General features: G+C 32.5%; 1 protein-coding gene across 2 annotated transcripts in view; it reads left to right on the forward strand.

The window, feature by feature from the left end:
- The window catches only part of LOC114349398 (netrin receptor UNC5C), a 1,236,422-nt gene that overhangs the window by 1,176,912 nt on the left and 36,978 nt on the right, over positions 1-22,532 (forward strand). For both annotated transcript variants that reach the window (XM_028299758.2, XM_028299766.2), the window contains one exon: positions 13,923-14,069. In XM_028299758.2, the coding sequence (XP_028155559.2) occupies positions 13,923-14,069 (147 nt within the window). The remainder of the gene's footprint in view (positions 1-13,922; positions 14,070-22,532) is intronic.

Genomic DNA, 22,532 nt, shown 5'->3' on the forward strand with positions numbered 1-22,532 from the left:
AAAAGTGTTATTTCAAAGGATAGAGTATGTTTTTATTTTGCAATAAACAAATTTATTTATTTATATCGAAATGTAATAAAAATTAGAATGTATCAATCATTATCAAAGGTCATTGGAATGCCCAATCAGAGCAAACTATCCGCTGTCCTGCGCGCAGCACCAATAATTAATGTTTATTTAAAAAAATTCGTGACGCCGTGGTAGTTAATCGATTTTAATTTTGCAAATTGCAAATGGAAGGTACAGTACACTTCTATATGCAAAAAAAAATTTAACTTGCTATCTGCTTTAGTTTCAGTCCTGTAACATTTTGAAAAAAATGAATTTTTTTTGCGAAAGCTGGATTGCAAAATTTATTTTGCAAAATCTATTGAACCGATCTTAATGAAATTTACAGTGTTGTTTTACTGTATTATAAAGTTTTGCTGGGTAAAATATGAAGGTGCTAAGTTTAGCATAAATGGTTGAAAAACGTAAAATGCCAATACTTGTTTTTGTATTTTTTTTTCGCAATTATTGCTATTTTGCAACAAGGGTGACTATTTTTTTAATTTTTAACCAATTCTATATTGCAGCAAATTTAATTACGCAACTTTTATGTCAATACAACTTTTCTCGAAAATGAATACTTTTAAAATTATAATCAAAAAACCAAGAAAAAAATCGAATTTTTCCTTCATTTTTTGACATTTTGATTATTTATACAGTGTTCCGGACCTTTTTGAGAGGGAGGATAACTCAAATATTATTACTTGAGTTATTTTCAAGCAATTTCTGCAAAAAAATTTGAGTCACCTCTCAACGTCCAAATGTACCAATATTTTTACAGATGCGCCCTGGTCTAAAAAGTGCTTCTGTATTTGTGTTTCGCGGACTAGTGTGCCATTAGATTACATATTTGTTAATCCTTTTATTCTTTTATTCCCACATAGTGGGTGGTGCTTTGATTTGTACTTTATTACATTGCTTTAATTTACGCTCCAAATGGTAGTAAAATCGCCATCCTAATTTATTGTTTATCTTCCTCTAATTATTGTTACATCTGTGAAGATGTACAGATAGAAGGGAAGCATTTTATTCTTTAGTAATTGTTTTTATACTGGGTGTACCCAAAAAATTTGTCATAAATTATACCACAGATTCTGGGGTTAAAAATAGGTTGATTGAACCTCACTTACCTATATACAATAGTGCACACAAAAAAAGTTACAGCCCTTTGAAGTTACAAAATGAAAATCGATTTTTTTTTCATATATCGAAAACTCTTAGAGATTTTTTGTTGAAAATGGACAATGTGACCTTCTTATGGTAGCAACATCTTAAAAAAAATTAAAGTGAAATTTGTGCACTTCATAAAAATTATATGGGGGTTTTGTTCCTTTAAACCCCCCAAACTTTTGTGTACGTTCCAATTAAACTATTATTGTGGCACCATTAGTTAAACACAATATTTTTAAAACTTTTTTGCCTCTTAGTACTTTTTCGATAAGCCAGTGTTTATCGACATATTTTGAACATTTGTGGAATCCACTACATATTTAAGTACGATTATAGAGACCTTTTAATAATCTGAAAATTTATTTATAATTTACATTTTTAGGTATACATATTTTGAAAAAGAAGCCACATTTCGATAGAAGGTGACTTGTCAAAAAAAGACTAAGAGTCAAAAAGTTTTAAAAACACTGTGTTTAACTAATGGCACCACAATAATAGTTTAATTGGAACGTACAGAAACATTTGGGGGGTTTAAAGGAACAAAACCCCCATAAAATGTTTATGTAAATATATTAAAAAAGAAGCTACATCTCGATAAAAACTGGCTTATCGAAAAAATACTAAGAGGCAAAAAAAGTTTTAAAAACGTTCTGTTTAACCAATGGTACCACAATAATGAATTAATTGGAACGTATACCAAAGCATGGGGGGGTTTAAGGGAACAAAACCCCCATAAAATTTTTATGTGGACAAACTTCATTATAATTTTGTTTTAAGATGTTCCTGCCATAAGAATGATACATTGAAAAAATCGATTTTCATTTTGTAACTTAAAGGGCTGTAACTTTTTTTATGAGCACATTTGTACTAAGATAAGTTAGGTTCAATCGAACTATTTTTGAAAGAGATAGGTATCTTTCTGACTAGTAGATATTTTTTGTTTATTTTCCAATTTTCGTTGATTTATGAAACCATGCTTTTCACTGCGACGAAAAATATTATTTTAAAATCACCGCACATCCTCCTCTTTTTAATTTCGCGACACACCGTTCTACCTCCCTTGTCTCTCCACATTTTCTCTATTTTTGTTTCATTACGGAAGCCTCCCTGTAGCCGGAATTCACTTCCCCAATACCTGCATATGGCGGCAAACGTGTGGATGGAGGCAAAGGGGTCTCGCACAAATATGCAGATTCGATATTGTTTACCTCGGTCAGGGGTCCTCATCTGGTGTGAATCGTGAATTTCAATTGCACGTTATTGAAAAGTTATTTGAAATATGAAAGGAAAAATATCGGGACAGACTATATCGGAAGTTGAATATGGAAAAAAAATGGAAATATCAGTGTAGTGAAAAAGTTAATGGGTTTTAAAATTACTGTAAACAAATTTTGGAGAAAAAATTATAAAAATAAAAGTCATTTTTGATTGGGACAGCGATAGTATTTGTATGTTTACTACTAGCAGGTACTGTACGAGACAACTAATGAAATCAAAAACAAGCAATAAACACTTATTACAACACCTGCTAATGAGCTTTTATATGTACCTTCTGATAGCTTCTATTGTGAGAAAGTGGAATTTCTCCACAAGCGCAATACAATACACAAATTCAAATTAATTGGTTGGTAAATATTTCAAAAACTAAACAAAGGAGATATATAGGTAATAACAAATAAAAGCTAAAAACTTACAAACAAAGCATCAACCGAAACCAACACTATTTCTCGTGTTTACACATTCGAGTTCTGAAAGCATCCCTTTCCTTATATCATAGGGGAAGGATTTTTGGATCTCAAGTGGTAAGCGTCCGATCCTCTTCTTCGCGACACATGTGAATTTCGATAACATGCTAGCAAGGAACAACACAGGCGTCGACAAGGGTAAAAAAGGGATATGATTTCGAACTATTTAAACAACCAAATCAATTTTATGGGATTTCCAACAGTATTGATAAATACTCGTTTTATATGTTTAAAGTTCTTCTTGTTTATGTCTTCCATTATCTGTTTTATTGTGAATAGTTGGGCAATAGTGGAGGAGGCCGGTCTAAATCTGCAGTGATAATCCCCAACGATTTCTTCTGTGTATGTTTTGGTTCTTTCTATGTGGAAGTTTCTAAGGAGTTTGTAGCTGGTACTTAGGAGCGTTATTCCCCGGTAGTTTTATTACTGTGCTTTTTGATTCCTTTTTTGTTGATTGGTACAATAACCCTGTCTTTCCATTCATTTGGTATGGTTTCTTCTCGTCAAATGTCTTGAGTTAGTTTGTATGTAGATCTGTACAATGCTTCTCCTAAGTTTTTTAATTGACTAGGTGATTTCTTCGTTTGTCGGTTATTGGTCTTCTATTTCAGCTGTATACACTTGTATATTTGATGTAGTTCTGCTTGATTGGTCGTTTAACAGTTGATAGAAGTATTCCTTCCAGATTTTTAGGATTCCCCTTAAGTTTCCTTGGTGTTGCTTTATATCTGGCCTTGGTCTCTCAAACTCCCTTAAAGAATTCTCTTACTTGTTTATTCTTCCGATTTTCTTCTATATCTCTAATTATTTGATCCTGGTACTCCTTCTATTTTTGTATTCATGAGTTTTCTTGCCTCTGTTCTTGTCTATTTATACCTTACACTCTTGCTGTGCGAGGTATTTTGCAGCATGTCCCTTCTAGCCATGTTTCTTTCTCTCATGGATTTCACGAAATCGTTTTCAAACCAGTTTTTTTTGTGCCCCAGTATTTCAACTACTACGCTTGTCAAAGTTAATTTTATATTTTTCCAAACAGATTCTATATTCTTATACGCCTTTTGATATTTCCGCTCTATCTCATTATCCCGCAGAACTACGGTATTCTACAATATTGCTATGGATTGTTTGGGACGCTATTCTTGTTCTTGCCTTTTAGGTTACCTGCTCTTACCTCTTACGTTTTTACCAGAAAATGATCCGTGTTTCGTCTGCCCCTCTTATGTCTAAGCAGTTACTACCCCTATTGGCATCTACCAGAACATGATTGATCTCATTTTTTTCTTATGACGCCGTCGTTGGAGACCCACGTTTATTTGTGTATTTCCTTGTGTTTAAATATTGTTGATTTTATTACTGAAATAATACCATTACCTATTGAAAACAAATATTTTTACAAGACATTTCCGGTATCCTGTAAATAATAATATAGACTCCCACACTTGAATCTGCATGCTTCTACAATTATTTTACTCCGTGGCGATTTTGAAAACTATAATGAAATATCAGCTGAGAAATCTATTAAGATAAAAATTAACACCGGATAAATAGTCCATTCTTTCACGGTTTTTGCTCTAAATTTTAAAGAACCGCTTGGATTGATATGAAATTAGGCATACGTATAGCTTACATGTCAAAGAAAAAAAGTGATATTGTGCCGATGTGTGCTTTTGCCCTGGGGGTGACTTTCACCCCCTTTTGGGGGTGAAAAAATATATGTCCAAAATAAGTCCGGAAATAGGTAAACTGACTAATTTTAAGTAACTTTTGTTCTATAGAGCTTTTTCGCCAAGTCAACATTTTTCGAGTTATTTGCGAGTAAATATGTTAATTTTTCAACAAAATAACCACATTTTTAGACGGTTTTTCGCAAATAACTCAAAAAGTAAATATTTTGTCGAAAAAAACGTTCCTAGCAAAAATATAGCCCATAAAAAAGTAAAAAAAAATGGTGTACGCGTTAGGTCTCTGGAGCTTGTAGAACCAGAGTTATAGCCAATGAAAAATATATTCATATTCACCAAATTTCAAATAGAATATTTCGACGTGAAATATCCAAAAAACTTTTTGGGGAAAACTCATTATAACTTTTTTAAAGTGTTTAAAAAAAGCTTTATTTCTGTTTTTACAAAAAGTTTCTAGCATTCAATTTAATCAAGTTACGTTCAAAATAAAGATGGTCCCTTTTATTTTTGCAAAAAAAAATCGGGAAGACCACCCCCTAATCAGCAACTTAATTGAAATTAATCGTTACCGCTCCACAAATTATTTTACTTATGTTGTGTTTATATGATCTGTAAGTTTCGTCGATTCAAAGTGCTTATTTTTGAAAAAAATTGGTTTTAAAGCAAAATTTTTAAAAATTTTAATTTTGAAAAATATGCTTTTTTTTTAAAATAACTTAAAAATTGTTAGAGATACCAAACATCTCGAAAAACAAAAAAAGTCAGATTTGCTTTTCTGAATATCATGTATTTTTTTGTTTTTCTGTTAGACAAAAATTGATTAAGATTTGGTGTTTCTAAATTTGCATACATTCGTGATCAGTGACTCGTTCAACCCCTTTTAACTACAGCCCTTTCAATAATAAGGACTTTGAACCGATGAAACTTACAGATCATTTAAACAATATATACTTACACGAGTCAAGAAACTTGGGAAGTCGTAACGATTAAGTTCATTTAAGATACTAATTAGGGGGTGATTTTCTCGATTTTTTTACCAAAACCAAAAGGGGCTAACTTTATTCTGAGCGTAACTTGTTTAATTTTGATGCTAGAATTTTTTTTATAAAACAAGAATGCTTTTTTAAACATTTTAAATAAGTTGAAATGAGTTTTCCCCGAAATGTGCTTGATTTTTGGTTATTTCACGTTAAAGTATTGCATTTGGAATTTGACGAATATGAACCTATTTTTCATTAGCTATAACTCTGCTTCTACTAGGTGTAGAGACGTGATATATACACCATTTTTTAAATTTTTTACAGGCTATATTTTTGCTAAGAATGTTTTTTCTACAAAATACTTACTATTTGAGTTATTTGCGAAAAACCGTCTAAAAGCGTGGTTATTTTGTTAAAAAATGAACATATTCACTGCCAAATAACTCGAAAAGTATTGACTTAGTGAAAAAAATCTATAGAACAAAAGTTACTTAAAATTAGCCAGTTTATCCAATTCCTGACTTTCTTTGGACGAATATTTTTTCACCCCTAAGAGGGGGTGAAAACCACCCCCAGGGCAAAAGCACATATCGGCACAATATCACTTTTTTTGTTTGACTTGTTAGCTATGTGTATGCCAAATTTCATGTCAATCCAAGGGTTCTTTAAAATTTAGAGGTTTTGCAATATTTTACCGTTAAAGAACGGACTAAAACAAAGTGATCACAAGACGAAGATGACCTCGGCTTTATGATGAGAAAACATGAAGAGGAATATACAAAGCATGGAATGGAAATAAACGTTAAGAAAACTGAATTCCTGACAACGAAGAATACAGAAATATAACAGATGGAAATAGGCGAAGGTAAACAAATCAGTGGAACAGAGCAGTACAAGTATTTAGGTTTCATAATATCGAACAAAGGAACAACTGAGGAAGATATAAAAAATAGACTAGGACAAACAAGAGGCTGCATACGAAAATTAAACCCGGTACTGTGGGATAAGAACGTCATTATATAAACGAAACGAATAAGATATAACACCATGACAAGAAGTATCCTGATCAATGAATGTGAAAATTGGATTATAAATAAAGAAACGAAAAACAAAATAAGAGCAACAGAGATGGAATTCCTAAGGAGAAGCTGAAGAGTAACAAGAAAAGATAGAATAACTACCATAGATATTAAGAGAATAATGGGAATCAACTCAAATTTAATAGACTACATAGAACAGAAGAGATTAACCAGGTGCGGACATGTTAGAAGAGCAGACAGAAAACGTTAGATAAACGGAATAACAGAGTGGAACGCGATAGGAAGAAGGAAGAGATGCAGACCCCGAATATCTTTCAGAGTATACAGTAAGGGAAAAACCCTTACTGTATAATATAATATGTATCTAAAAAATGTATATAATTTAAGCTTAATTAAGGTCGTTACAGAAGATGTTGTTTCTACAATCACAAACAAAGCGAAGGTTGATTGACGGAGCTTGTTTGGGTAACCTCGCGTACCGCTTGGATACTCAAGTACCGCTTACTTTCAAAGTCCAAATTATCGGAAGATATAAAAAGCCCGCAGAGGGGTAAAATGGAAGGATTAATATTCATATTAAGATTAAGATCGTTACTATGCTAGTTAGCAGTCATGCGAAATGGGTGTCTGAAAGACTACCCCGCGAAACAGCATCTTCGTAACTTTACGTGTATGGATGTTGTAAACTTTAAATAAAGTTATAAGTTAGAGTCAGTGATTTCCTAAGTTCCGATAGTTGGCTACCCTTTCGTTCCATTGAGGATCTAACACGACAACTCGACATGACAACCCTGCAACACGACAAGAGATGAAGTGGAGGCAGCAATGAAAAGAGACGAAGTCTGCAGGAAGGGGACTGGCAAAACAGAAAGAACTGGAGAGAACGGTTGAGTGAAGAAATACAGTGAAAACTGTAGAAATCCTTAGTATACGGTACATTCCATGTCAAATCACTCAGGCAAAAAATTTTGGATCTCCGATTTGTCTGAAAATTGGTATATAGCTTCTGCGGGACGTAAAAATAAGATATTTAAGGTCAAAAAATCTTCTTCTTCTTTTTTTCTCAAAATGTTATTTTATGCGATTTTACAGTGATTTGGTGTTTATTTAAACAAATTTGCATTTTCTGTCGTAAAGTATCAATGAAATACATAATATTTTAATAGAAAAGACTCGAAAATGTCATTATATGGCATTATAACAAGTTATTTGAATCAAAACAAGTTTTTGATCAAATTTTATAGTGTAAAAAACGTTAAAATACCGTTTTTTACATTTTCCTCCATTCCCAAAATACATCATAATCTATTTGGCTGAAAATTTGCCCACAGATAGCCAAAAGATAGGACTTTAAGTGGTTAGAAGGATTTGAATTATATTACAATACCAAAAAAGTTATATGCAATAATATCAGACTCAAAAGTATATATTAGTCCAGTCGGTATAGCATTTGACTTTGAATGCCGAGCTGCCCAAAATTTTATTTTTCTGATCTTCGGGGGAGTCAATAGTAGTCTAAATTTAAAATCATGAATGAATTCCTCGTTTACGTTAGCCGCCATCTTGATTTTAAAGGAGAACCTGTTTTGCTCAATATCTCCGCCATTTTTAACTTTTCGACAAAAATGGTAGGAACTGAAATTGTTCCAAATAAATCGTATTTACAATTATTACAATTTCTTTTTAACAATTTTTGTCGTGAAGCCGATATTTTCGAGTTAATTGTACTTACAGTAGACGCCTATATTTTTGACTATAATATTGCATGTAACTTTTTGGTATTGTAATATAATTCAAATCCTTCTCACCACTTAAAGTCCTATGTTTTGTCTATATGTGGGAACAATTTTCAGCCAAATCGATTATGATGTATTTTGGGAATGGAGAAAAATGAAAAAAAAAGCTTGTTTTGAATCAAAGTAACTTGTTATAATGCCATATAATGACATTTTTGAGTCCCTTCTATTAAAATATTATGTTTTCCATTGATACTTTACGATAGAAAATGCAAATTTGTATAAATAAACACCAAATCACTGTAAAATCGCATAAAATAACATTTTGAGAAAAAAGAAGAAGAAGATTTTTGACCTTAAATATCTTATTTTTACGTCCCGCAGAAGCTATATACCAATTTTCAGACAAATCGGAGGTCCAAATTTTTTTTTGCTCCAAAATTGAATGATTTGAAATGGAATGACCCATACATATAAACAAAGATATTAGGCTTTTACAATGTCCTATAAATATTATGATTCACAGATATTACTTTTGTAATAGTCCTTTTAGTCGTCTGATATTCTTTCCTGACCCAATAAAAGTACTTTCTACGGGTTTTTCTATCTCGAATAGCAAGAAACTTTCTTAATAAGCTTGCGTTAGACGTAAGAAACTTTCTTGACGATTACGGCGATTAGTTTTGCGTAGGATTTAAAGGCAATTCCGCGATACTTCATTTCCTTGTACCTTGTAACTTGCCGTAGCAACATCGGAAAATAAATCGAGTTGCGAATATCAGAATGGTGAGCGATTCTGCTCTACGCCCAAAGTTTAAATTAGTTGGTAATAAAGTACATTTGCACAATAACAATTTACATGATCCAATTTAGCTCCTAACTTGGGAATTCTAACTCGATTTGTGAACTGTGCACACCTCTCTATACGCGAATTATCCCGGATAAAATATTTTAATTCCAACAGGAACGTAGGTAATTTAATTTCGGGCCGTTTTGCCAGCTAGCGGCGCTTTTTTTGTGACAACGGGGAAAGGTTTCACGGGCACACGACATTTTTTTTTGGTTATGCAAATAACAGTTAAATTTAACGTATAACGCTTGGCACGACCGTTCTGAGGAAATCTTTTTTATTGTAAAATGAACAATAGTTCTGTCGTCAGTGGGGGTACAACGGCCTCCTTAATTCAGTCAGATGGACTTTCACAAGTTTTTTTTATGTATTTTGACCCGTAGAACACGAATTTTTTGGGTAACAGTCGATCCGGATGTCGATAAGATTGTTATAAACTTGAGGAATCAAATATCAGCGATTTTTCGCAAAACACAACATTTTTTTGTATTTTTTGTATCATTCTAAGCAAAAAATGTTTTTTCGTAGGATGCATAGTTTTCGACATAACGCGGTTGAACTTTTAAAAAATCGAAAAATTGCAATTTTTGAACCCGAATAACTTTTGATTGAAAAATAAAATAGCAATTCTGGTTACCACATTTGAAAGCTCAAGTCAAATTCTATCGGTTTTGATTATTTTCATTGCTAAAAATTAATTTTTTTGTTGCTAAACAAAGCTATAAACACATAGTGCTTGAATGATGTTTTCAATGCATTTCTCATTTGAAATCGAACTAGTAGGCGCGTGCATACAGACAATTTCTACGTAGATTACGTACCTACATTAAAACGCATGCATTGGACACGGGAAACACTATGTGTTTATAGTTTTGTTTAACAATAAAAAAATTAATTTTAGCAATGCAAATAATCAAAACCGATAGAATTTGACTTGAACTTTCAAATGCAGTAAGCAGAATTGCTATTTTATTTTAAAAATTGCACTTTTTCGATTTTTTGAAAGTTCAACCGCGTTTATCTCGAAAACTATGCTTCCTACGAAAAAACTTGTAAGATCATTTTTGCTGAGAATTACCCAAAATAGTATATTAAGTATGGAGAACGGTAAGGGTTTTATACCGATCGAAGACAATTGTTTGGATGAGGAGCGGAGCGACGACTTGGTTGTCTGAGATTGGTTACCCTTAACGTTCGACATGCTTATAACGTTTTTTGCACGATTGATACCATTATAAATTATAAAATTAAACATTTTCGTCATATTGACTAGTTTCATTCATTTTATCAAGATAGATACTTTGGTTGTTAGGTAGTAACTAGGGTGCATAACAACAATGGAGAATTGAGTTTTTATTTAGTTGTCAATAATTTTAAGTACAATTTTGATTATTATAAATTAAAATATGAGCGAAAGTGAATTTGAAGAAATTGAACGGGCTTGGGAATGTTGATGTCCTCGGATTAAAGCGTCATGGAGGTTGGCGTTCATCGACAGTGGCAGAAAGCTATGTAGAAGATTCTCTTCAAAATAAAATAGATTTTGCCGAAAAAATATTGTGCAATACTAGTAATACTACTAATGTATGCGATTCTGCAGGAGTTTCTGTTAGAAGTGAAACCACAGCCCAAACAAGTGGGATTTCATTAAATAATTTAACAAATTGTACCATAAGTTTAAATATTAATAAATAATTCGTTAGTTTTCTTTATTCGTTCAAAAAATAAATTAAAATTAAGAGATTTTTTAACTCGACGGTAAGTGAATTACTTACCGTCGAGTTGGAGTACTTACCGTCGAGTTGGATTACTTACCGTCGAGTTGCTAGTAAATGTCACCTACTGACGTAAAATCTGTCACGGTAAACAGTCAAAAATGATCAATCGTGCAAAAAATACAAAAACATGTTTTGTTTTGCGAAAATCACTGTTATGTAATTCCTCAAGTTCTTTGTTTATAACAATCTTATCAACATCCGGATCAACTGTTACCCAAAAAATTCGTGTTCTACGAGTCAAAATACATAAAAAAAAACTTGGGTAAGTCCATCTGAATTAAGGAGGCCGTTGTACCCACCCTGGCGACAGGACTACAATACTTGCGGTAGGATCTAGTTAAATACCATTATTATAGAAAGCTTTAAATTCAAATATATTTTTACATTCATCAAATGCCATAATTTGTGAACTTCTTCGGTATCAAAGACATTTCTCTTCAGTTCTGGCCCTCCGGAGGAAGTGTAGTGGTCACTACTGTAGTGGTGTAATGTCGTGTATTGTCCGTTCCCCAAGATCTCTGTCAATAGTCATTTCTTTGAGCACATACGAGGCTATACATGTATGTATAGCCTCCACAGCACTATTAAGTCTCTTACTATTAATTCTTGTCAGACCCATAAATAGATCAAAAATCTATTATACTCAATAATTAAATCCTATAATATCAATAAACACTGCACACAATAAATGAAATAAACTAATATGAATCTTAAAACCTTTCTACTGAAAAAGTGAAAATTCTTAGTTATAACCCTCTTCTTCCAAATGAACGATATGGTCGGATTTAAGAACAATGGGGATACCCATTGACCCAACTATCATTGACGACCGTTCAAGATGGAAGCGAATTGTGCACTCAGCCAAGAAGACCCATCCGGGTTGTAGTGCTACGAGAAGAAGAAGATAGGTCTTTTGCATATGCCTGTAATTTGGTCCATTCATCTGGTTCGGGATCTTCCTCGTGATCTTCAGCATTCTATTTTTTCTTAGTTAATAAGTCTTTCCATGTTTCCTGTTCATACCTGACAGATAGGCACTTCTAAATAAAACATGGAAGTGAATATACAGAGCTGCATCGAATAAATTCAGGAGTTCCACAAGGTGGAACAGTTCCACAGCTACTTGGACCGATTCTGTACTTACTGTATACTGCAGACGTGCCATCAACACGACTTACCACTGTTGCGACATTTGCCGATGATACAGCCATTTTGGCGTCCCACACTGACCCAACATCAGCCTCTAGGAACCTGCAAACTAGTCTAAACAAGGTCCAAAACTGACTTAAAAGATGGCGTATTAAAGCAAATGGATTGAAATCAACACATGTGACGTTTACCCTCCGCAGAAAAACGTGCCCACCTGTTCAATGTATTGAGTGTCAACTTCCACAATCTGATATCGCCAAATACCTCGGAATGCACCTGGATCGACGACTGACTTGGACAAAACACATATTCACTAAGCGCAAGCAACTTGGCCTCAAATTAAGAAACATGTATTGGCTCATCGGTCGCAGATCAAAACTCTCCATAGACAAAAAAATATTATTATACAAAACAATCTTAAAACCTGTGTGGACCTACGGCATCCAGCTGTGGGGAACTGCTAGCAACTCCAACATATCCATCTTGCAGAGGTTCCAAAATAAAGTACTACGAACTATTATTGATGCTCCTTACTACGTCAGTAACGAAATCATTCAGCATGATGTCCCTTTGGAATCCATCAAAGATGCCATACATCGTTTTAGTGTCAACTATAGTGAAAAAGTGTCAGTGCACCCGAATCGGCCCAACTAAACGTGCGCGATGCCAATGAAATCCGTAGGCTAAAACGTCTACTGCCATCCGATCTATCTATATCGGATTTTTTTTAGGCAATTTATTGTTAAATCATACCAACAATGTTTAACTTAGGTTTAGATATATTTAAAAGAGATTTCATTGGAATAATACTCTACATGTCATCAGCTTCATTGGCAGAAAAAAACGCTTATTGCCTAATAGGCAGATTGCAGATCTCTCAAGGAGTAATTAAAAAAAAATGTTTCCTGTGTCTGTTCACATAATAGGTCCAAAGTAGTTTAATTTTGTCAGCAAACGGCTTTGATTTGTCCTGTGGTCTGTCCATTGAATTCGCAACATTATTCTCCAACAAAACATACCAATGGCATCTATCTTTTTTATTTTCGTTTGTCTAAGACAAGCCGCACACCAAAGAAACATGAAACGAAAAACATGAAACATGAAACGTAAAACATGTTTCATGAAAATAAAACACTGCTAAACAAATCTCAAAGTCCGCCTACCAACGAAACGAGTGTGATTCATGCTCATGCATGACACATTTTTATTTTCGAAGAATTTCATAAATGGCCGGACGTATATTTGTTGCTAAACAAATATACGTCCGGCCATTTATGAAACTCTCCAAAAATAAAAATGTGTCATGAGCATGAATCACACTCGTTTCATTGGTAGGCGGACTTTGAGATTTGTTTAGCAGTGTTTTAGTTTCATGTTTCATGTTTTTCGTTTCATGTTTCATGTTTTTCGTTTCATGTTTCTTTGGTGTGCGGCTTGCCTTAGGATGCAAGATTCACATCGGTATGTGAGTATTAGGAATATTAAGCAGTTGATCAACCTCATTTTTAGGGTTCGTAAAATTTCAGAGTTAGCCATATTTTGGTCAACTTTCCTACGACGTCTTTTGCTAGATCTGCTAGATTTGCATATCTATGTTTTATTTCTCGCTATAGTGCCCCTTTGTTCGTATGTAAACAAAAAGAACAGAGTTTTAATAAGGACTACAATTTTGTACCCATCACTGTTATCTACTGACCAATATATTGAAAATGTCTTTTGGATTAATACCATATTTTTGTTTCAGCAAATATGCAAAACACCCAGAACGATATCCTCCTCTACATTGGCCTTACCGTGGCGATATTTTTGGTGTGCTTGTTGTCGTTCTTCGTTATCAAAATTTACAGAAAAAAGGGACAGCATCAGAGTTTGTACAACATGGCATCAAATGGTAAGTGAATTATTTATGTATATAGTTACTATTTATTTGTTTATTAATAAAAACAGTACAACTAGGATACATAAAAATATGCATAAAATGATATGTGTTTGGTCAACCCATGTTCCTGAAATATTCTTTATCTGTTATCAACTTAATAATTAAATAAAGACCAGACACCGCTTCCAAATTAGGGTCATCTCATTTACCAACTTTCATATCTAGAATTCGAAAGTCAATAACGCAACAAAAAATTGATTGCAAAACAAAGAAAATATTCTTGTGTAGAGGGACACCATTCCAATACAACAGACCATACATTTAATTTATGAGATGTGAAGAGCTTGCATATAGAAAACAACTATAAGAAAAGACTATTTCTAGGCAAAAACTTTAAACAGAACTCTAAAGCCGATATTCGACAAAACTATAAAAATGTGTGAGTAAAGCTTGTAGGAGGTAAAAGAAGACCAAATTAACTGTATTCATGATAAATATCTCTGTAAAGACCACTTAAGCTACGTGAAAGGCTGCAATGACCCTATTTTTCAAATTACCAAAATACCTCAAAACCAACATCGCTGTATCCGAACGCCAATTAAATTAAAAAAGATCCCCATCAATGTGTCAGCCATTTTCAATTAGAGACTAATACGAAGCACTTAATTATTTGAAAATTCTCATCTAATGGTATCTTAGTCATTTTTTACGTCTCTAAATCAACATGTGTGCTTACGAGCGAAGATAGAGTTCCCATGTGGTCCGAAAAGGTACTTTAAGTCCGAAATTTACATGTAACATATGCCCCGGCTACAAAATATCTCTATAAATAATCGAGCACCGCGTAAATGATTTAATCACTATGTTCCGTGTGTAATACATAAATTTTTGTAATGGTGAAGGCGCGTACGAGGGGCTTTAGAGTATTTTTTATATCCACAGGTTGAAATTTTTATGAAGGATATAAAATTCACCCTTTAACTCCGTTTTTTACTTCGGTGGAAGTGTCTTTGGACTATATTTTCATTTTTTTTTTAATATTGTAGAAGAAGATTTGGAACAAGATGATCTATTTCTTTAATTTAATTAAATTTGTAAATTTGACATCGTGTAATGCTCCAAAAAACTCTTTTAAGTATTTTTTTTAGTCCACCTTTTACTTCCGTTTTTTACTTCATTTGAAGTGTCTTTGAACTATATTTTCGTTACTTTGAATATTGTGGAAGAAAATATGGAACAAGATGACGTATTTATTTAATAATTAAATAAATTTGAAAAGCAGTACCTTTTATGCGACCCTGTATAAGACCCTGTATAAGCAGTATATAATTTGCATTTAAAAAATTTCCGATGAAAACGTATTTTAACGAAAACGATTAAGTATTTTTTTACAATAAAAATCGTGAAAAGCAATAGGGGATCACATCGATCAGCCAATATGGCAATACCGACTTTTCGCTGATACAGGCGATTTTTGAGTACCTAATTTTTGAGATCAAAAGTATCTTTGGCAGTAGTATTGTTTGGTGACAGTGCAGTGAATAAAATAATCGAGGGCCACGTAAATGATAGTAGGGGAGGAAAGTATGCTAAATGTGCAGTCACTCGAGCGCTTTGGGGACCTATTTTCAAAGTCCATGCTTGAAATTTGTTCGAAATTAAAATACCTACATACCCATTTAATTATGCGTTATCGAAATATTTTAATTTAAGTAAATGTCGCCTGTCAATAGGTACAATGTGTTTTAAATGTATTAATTTTTTTCGAATCCTGAGAAAACTAATAAGCATTTTTGAAAAATTTAAACGCAAACTGAAAGATTACTACTGAGGGCCGAAAGTCCCTGAAAACTTCTATAATGTTTATTTTAATAAGTTACAGGGGTGAAAATTAAAGAGAAAATTTATTGTGATTTTTAATTGCAAATATTTCATTGAAAAGAAACTTTTTATTTATTTTAATGGACTTTTGGCCCTCGTTAATAACGTAATAGTCCATTCTGCGTTTAAATTTTTCAAAAATGCTTATTAGTTTTATCAGCATTCGAAAAAAATGAATACATTTAAAACACATTGAAAATTTTGATAGGCGACATTTTGCGCCCTTCCCCTTAAATCTTGATGGAATAATAATATTGAAACAAATATCGAAACCCTTCTCATTCCAACGGTGCTACGTCTTGGATAGAAAAGTCAAGAAACTGCATGAATAAATACGGACAACAATTAGAGAGAAAAATTAATGGCAAGAACGATCCATTGAACGTGATTAATGAACTTTGAACGCGATACGTCATCCCGAAGAAGAATAATAGATCATTTGCGAATAAACATTCTAGTATTGTCTGCCATCCTAAGGCCATAAAAGGGTAGACCATGTTGCCAGCGCTATATAGTCATTAAAAAATGTAAATATGTAATTACAAAAATAGAAGAATTAAGTATAATATGTATAGAACAGTACACAAGTCACAAAGTATGTACGTAAGTTAAGTAAAAAATAGAGTATTAAAATTCTACAGGGATAATTATTAGTATATACCTATATTATTCAACGAACATGTAATGACGGCTATTACTCACGATGATGAAGTTTGCGCCACGAGCCGTAGCCATTACATGCAAGTAGAATACTATACTTTTTCTACGACATTTTTTATTTTAATTAGTAAAAAATTTAATTATCAACTACTCGAAATTAAAATTATAATTTACAAAAATAAATTTTGTTTACCAATTAATAGTGTATGGTTGATTGCTCTTAGCAATGCGGTCTTAATTATGTATTGTAAAAAACACAACAAGAACTAGTCAATTCAAGTTATATTCATTTTAAACATATTTTAAAAAGTTATAATGTACATTTATATTTAACTATATAATATAATAATATAACTATATATAATAAGTTATAATATATTGAAAATACATAGATAACACAATATAACTTTATAAAATAAAGACAATATAAGTTTTAAATTCCGCTAAACACAGCAAATACGCTAATGTCACTGTCATTGAAAATGGTAAACGTGAAAATTCATAATAGTAAACAAGGTATAAAAGTAAAAATATACTGACCCATTGTTACAGTTAAAAATCCTTTAAAAATTTTTCAAAGTTAATTATTGATAAAAATTACAATAATTATTGTGTTAAATAAATAAGTTTAAGTAATTTTTCCTACAACCGTGTTAAAAATGCAATTTTTAGCACTCCATACGAGCGTTAAAAATGCTCCTTTAAGGCACTAGTGCTTTAAAAATTTTATGGCACTGCAGTTCCTAATGGAACTCCGCCATTTTATGGCACTCCAAAAAAATATAAAAATGGAATGTCAGTCAAGTTCAAGTAAAAGTTTTTGTAGATATATCGTCCTGTAATTACGTTTGTAGAAAAAATAGTGTATGATATGCGTGTTAAAAAGTACATTTTTAAGGCAATCATGTGAATTGCAGAACTCGCTTGGCTCATTCTGCAAACTTGCACATGCGTGCCTTAAACGTGTACTTTTAACATTTATATCATAAATAACTATAATTTGTATGTATTTTGTATGACTAATATTTAAAGGGACATTAGCCACTTGAACCTAACTTCAGCCCGTGAGTAATGATCCGTGAGTAATGAACTATTACTCACGGGTAAAGTAAGGGGTGTTATTATCTATTCAAAAATAGTGAATAATGAGCATGTTATTAAACGGTCGTAGAAAAAATATATTAAGTAGTTGTTAGTGGTTAATACGAGATCTACAGAATTTGATGTTTTTTTATGAGAATTCATGAGGAAAAGCGTAGAGAAGAAAAAGAAGACGTGAAAGAGAATGGTAGACAATAAGGGGAAGAGAAGCATAGACAAGAAGGGAAAGAAATGTATAAGTAGCCTAGGACAGAAGAGGAAGATGAGAAGAAGTGGAGTAAAAAGTAGAGGTAGAAATCATCAATTTATTTAATAAATAAAATCAACAACAAAAAGATCTCAAATCTAATTTGGTACCCAAAAACTAGTACCCAAGCTTCTGTAGCTAATACTGTTTCAGTAACTAATGGCCAATCTGAACAAACAACCTCATCATCTTCCATAATTGAACCAGAAACAATTAGAGCTAGCAAACTTTAAAACCAAGCACATTCGATGGTCAAATAGCACGAAACACTTCAGCAGCTTGTTCGGTAGTGTCCTTTCGAGGACAGGCAATAACCGGCTTGTAATTTCTTCCCTAGGATTTACCCAGTTATACCTTTCTCGTTCAATTTTTGAAGACAAGATATAGCAACAACGTATAGCAGCAGCATCTAAAGCAGGTTTTTCAAAATCAGCTGAAAGTTTGATATCTAAAACATAACCAAAGCCTGCAAGAATTTGAAGCTGATATTAAAAGTAAGGGAAATGAAAATGTAGTATGTCAAAGTGTGGAAATAATTTATTTCTTTAGCTGAGCGCTAAACATAAACGTGATCATCGGAGCTAATGGTCAAATATTAAAAAAGTACCGCCACATAGAGGTGTAATCATGTGCATCTTATGAATGTGCATGTGATTTTTTGATTGTAAATGCTAACTTCTTTGTCCTCCGTACAACACCAAACGGTAAAAAACAGAACAAACGGCCACATACACGTTGCACAAAAACGTAAAAACTTTTTTCATGATATGGGTGTAGGCATCACCCATCCATTCTTGGCCTAGTAAAGACAGCTAACTAACCTAAAAAGTAAATAAGTAATAAGACCTAGTAATGTCTTTACTACTAGGCCAAGAATGGATGGGTGATACCTACACCCATATCATGAAAAAAGTTTTTATGTTTTTGTGCAACGTGTATGTGGCCGTTTTTTCTGTTTTTTACCGTTTGGTGTTGTACGGAGGACAAAGAAGTTAGCATTTACAATCAAAAAATCACATTTACATTCATAAGATGCACATGATTACACCTCTATGTGGCGGTACTTTTTTAATATTTGACCATTAGCTCCGATGATGACGTTTATGTCGAAAGCGCTCAGCTAAAGAAATAAATTATTTACACACTTTGACATACTACATTTTCATTTCCCTTATTCATTCAAGTGTGTACAAACTTATCCGTCTTTCAACTATTGATATTAAAAGATTATTTATTGCATATTTGGCGGACCGTCAAACACTTGGAAGATTTTATGGAACAAATTGGTATACAGGTATTATAATATAATGCCTGTAATAAATCTACAAACTATTTTATCTTCAATTTTGCCTACTGCAAAATCTTCAACAAAAATCTAACAATGAAAACAGAAGATGTTTTAGTTGCAGAAGTCAGACAATTGTAAAATAGAAAGAAGAATGAGGCCAGAAGGTCGCCTTGATCAACATCCAGAAGCTCGTAACATACCAGATGTTACGGATGTAACTCTAAAGGCTGTATGACACTATGCATTTTCTTGTATCATTTCTAATATCGTTTCTGATATCGTTTCTTGTATACATTTTCTTGTATCATTTCTTGTATGTACATTTGTGCCCTGTATGACACTATGCAAGTTCTTGTATCGAAAACTGTATGAAATTCGGCACGTGATTGGTCGAAATTTTATTTGTCACCCTGTCACCTTACATTGGTATGGTAGTACTGCGTCTACAGCTGATTTTATAAAAAGGATTTTATAAAATTTATAAACTTTTAAAAACAAATATTTTAATGTTATAATAACTAGAATTTTTACGTTGACTGTTGATTATTTGTGTTTTTTATTTTGTTTTGATATTTGTGCTAAAATATTTGCATTATAATTATCTTCAGTTTGATCCAAATTGGAACTATTGTATTTTCCTCTATTAAAAAATTATGCAATATGAAACCCAAAGTTATTCTAAATATATGGTTATTAGTAGAACAGTAGTCCGTACCAAACGGTATATTAAGTATCAATAAAATATTTATAAATAATACCTACAAAACACAAATAAATTTATCAAGACATAAATCATATGATCTCATTTTCAGCCGCCATTATGAGATTTAGAAGTTTTACCAGCAGGTTTTACGTTTTTGCTCTTTGCGCAGAAATTGGCGCAGTTATTGCACAAGAATCTGTGCCTGACACAAATTCTTGTGTCGTTTCTGATATCGTTTCTTGTATCTGTGTATGACACTATACATTTTTTTGACATATCAGAAACGATATTAGAAATGATACAAGAAAATGCATAGTGTCATACAGCCTTAAGAAATGGACCTCCCACAATTGATCGCAAAAAGGAAAAAGATACTCTGTAATTTTGTTGTTGTTCATTTATTGAAGCAGTTAGTGATTAATAAAAATTAAATAAAAAAGTTAAGAGAACAGATATCAACTTTGCAAGATGAGTTACAGATTCAAAGCCAGTGTCAGCTTGAAGAAGAAAATAATGTAACCGAAGAAGTAAGTCTCCAAATGACCATAGTTAAACAGAAAGAAGATAATGCTCAGACTTCCCTGGAAAGGCTTAAAAATAGTCAAATGAAAGAAAATGGCCTCAAAATGGAGTAAGACTTATTTGGCAGGAAAAAACCAAATATAGAGGAACTACAAAGACGTACTTACTGGGCTCAATAGGAATATCTGTATCTTTCTAATGGTCTGTTTTGTCATTTATGTCTGAAGTGGGAAAGTCCCAATGAATTACGTATAGTTCAACAATTGGTACGGCCAAATTGACACATTAAAAATGTGTTGCAAGAACTTTACAGCAGCCTTTCTGAAAGAAAATTTGGAGTCAAAAGAACAATTGCCAGAACTCAAGACAGATTTTACTGGATAAATTGTCAACGATATGTCGACACCCCCATCGAACAAGGTTGTAACTCAGTTTTAGCGATTTTACAGGGGAGGCAAAAAACGAAAACGTGACTTTTTAAAAATTTGTAGCGAAATGATTAGACTCTTTTACACTAATGTGATATGATATTTATATCATAATAAGGGATTACTGTAAGATGTATGTTTTGTAATTTTAATAACTATTGAAAATCTTGAGTTTGATTGAGACTAAACATGAGTATTCGTAGAAAAAGGTTGTATGTCGCCTAACAACCATTTTACACTCTCTGTGTTAATTATTTTTCCCGTTTAACTATTAAAAGGTTGTATGTTTTGAGTTATTTGCAGTATAGCTGGGAGAAAATGAGTTTTTAAGGGATATTTAAACAAAATGTCAACTAACAGTTTTCACAACTTTAATTGGAAATTATAAATTTTACAATAACAATAATATTCTATCACTATGAAAAAATCATGGTATAAAATATCTCAAACTTTCCGCATTTTTATTGCGTATCTGTAAATATTTAATTCTAGACCATTTTACTTGATTACTTTAGTCTTTTACTATTAATATCTACTTCAAAATTAACATGTGTGTCCTTAAATAGGTTAAAATTTAGAATTTGGTTCTGATTTAATTCAGTTACGGATTTAGGCTTGCCTGATGCTTTGGCATATCGTATCATGGTTATCCATTGGTCTGGTCTGGAGCATATACGACTTAATGTTTTTTCCATTTTTCTATAAGGGCATGCATTGAATCACCCTCGTTTTGTGAATGTGCTATTTCGAAAAATATATGTGTAATGTTAATATTACACTGTTTCACTATGTAGAAGTATGTAGCAAAAACTATTATATATTTATTTTGTCCACCGCAACTATCAAAATGGAAAAAATTCTTTAAATCCTTTTTTTATTTTCATTTCGATAAATTGACTTATGAGATACATCATATGTTTAAATACTTAATAAATTAAACATACGTGCAACAAAGTTGTAACTCATTTAACAACCTTGTTAATCGTCAAGTATAAAGAAAGTAAATATTTAACATACGGAGTATCCAGTATGTAGAGTTAACATACTGCCTTTTTCACGCTAAAAGGCACACGTAAGTTAAAATACAACTTTTTTCAATGGAGTATTAGCCAAACTATTGAGAATTAAACTATGTCGTTTATATTGACGTGTGCGCATTTTTTTGCTGAATTCGCCTGTCTTGAAATCTGAAGATAGATGTAACTTGAGTTAAAACTTTGTTCGATGGGGGGTGTCGATGTACAAGATTGGTGTAAGAAATGCGATTTATCTAACAATAGAATATATTCTAGAACAAGCAAAATGACACAATCCGGAGAGCCTTTTCAACGATCTGCAGAGGATATTCTCTGTCCACTTCCGATGTTAGAGGGAGGAAAGAAGTACTTAATGGTCGCAATGGATTATTTTTCAAAATTACCGAAATTGCACTCCTTCCTAAGAAGCGACCTCAGTAGCAGAAGTATTTATAACACACGTCGCGTCGTATGAAGACATGGAGTTTCTTTAGAGTCAAATTCTGATCAATGACGAAATTTTGATTCAGAATTATGACAAGAATTATCGAATAATCATGCTACCTTATCTGAGTATCGGTTATACTATTTATAAAGCAGAAATATTTGTAGCTTGTAATCTTAATCAT

The sequence above is a fragment of the Diabrotica virgifera genome, chromosome 3, assembly GCF_917563875.1.
Source record: "Diabrotica virgifera virgifera chromosome 3, PGI_DIABVI_V3a".
NCBI classification, from domain to species: domain Eukaryota; kingdom Metazoa; phylum Arthropoda; class Insecta; order Coleoptera; family Chrysomelidae; genus Diabrotica; species Diabrotica virgifera.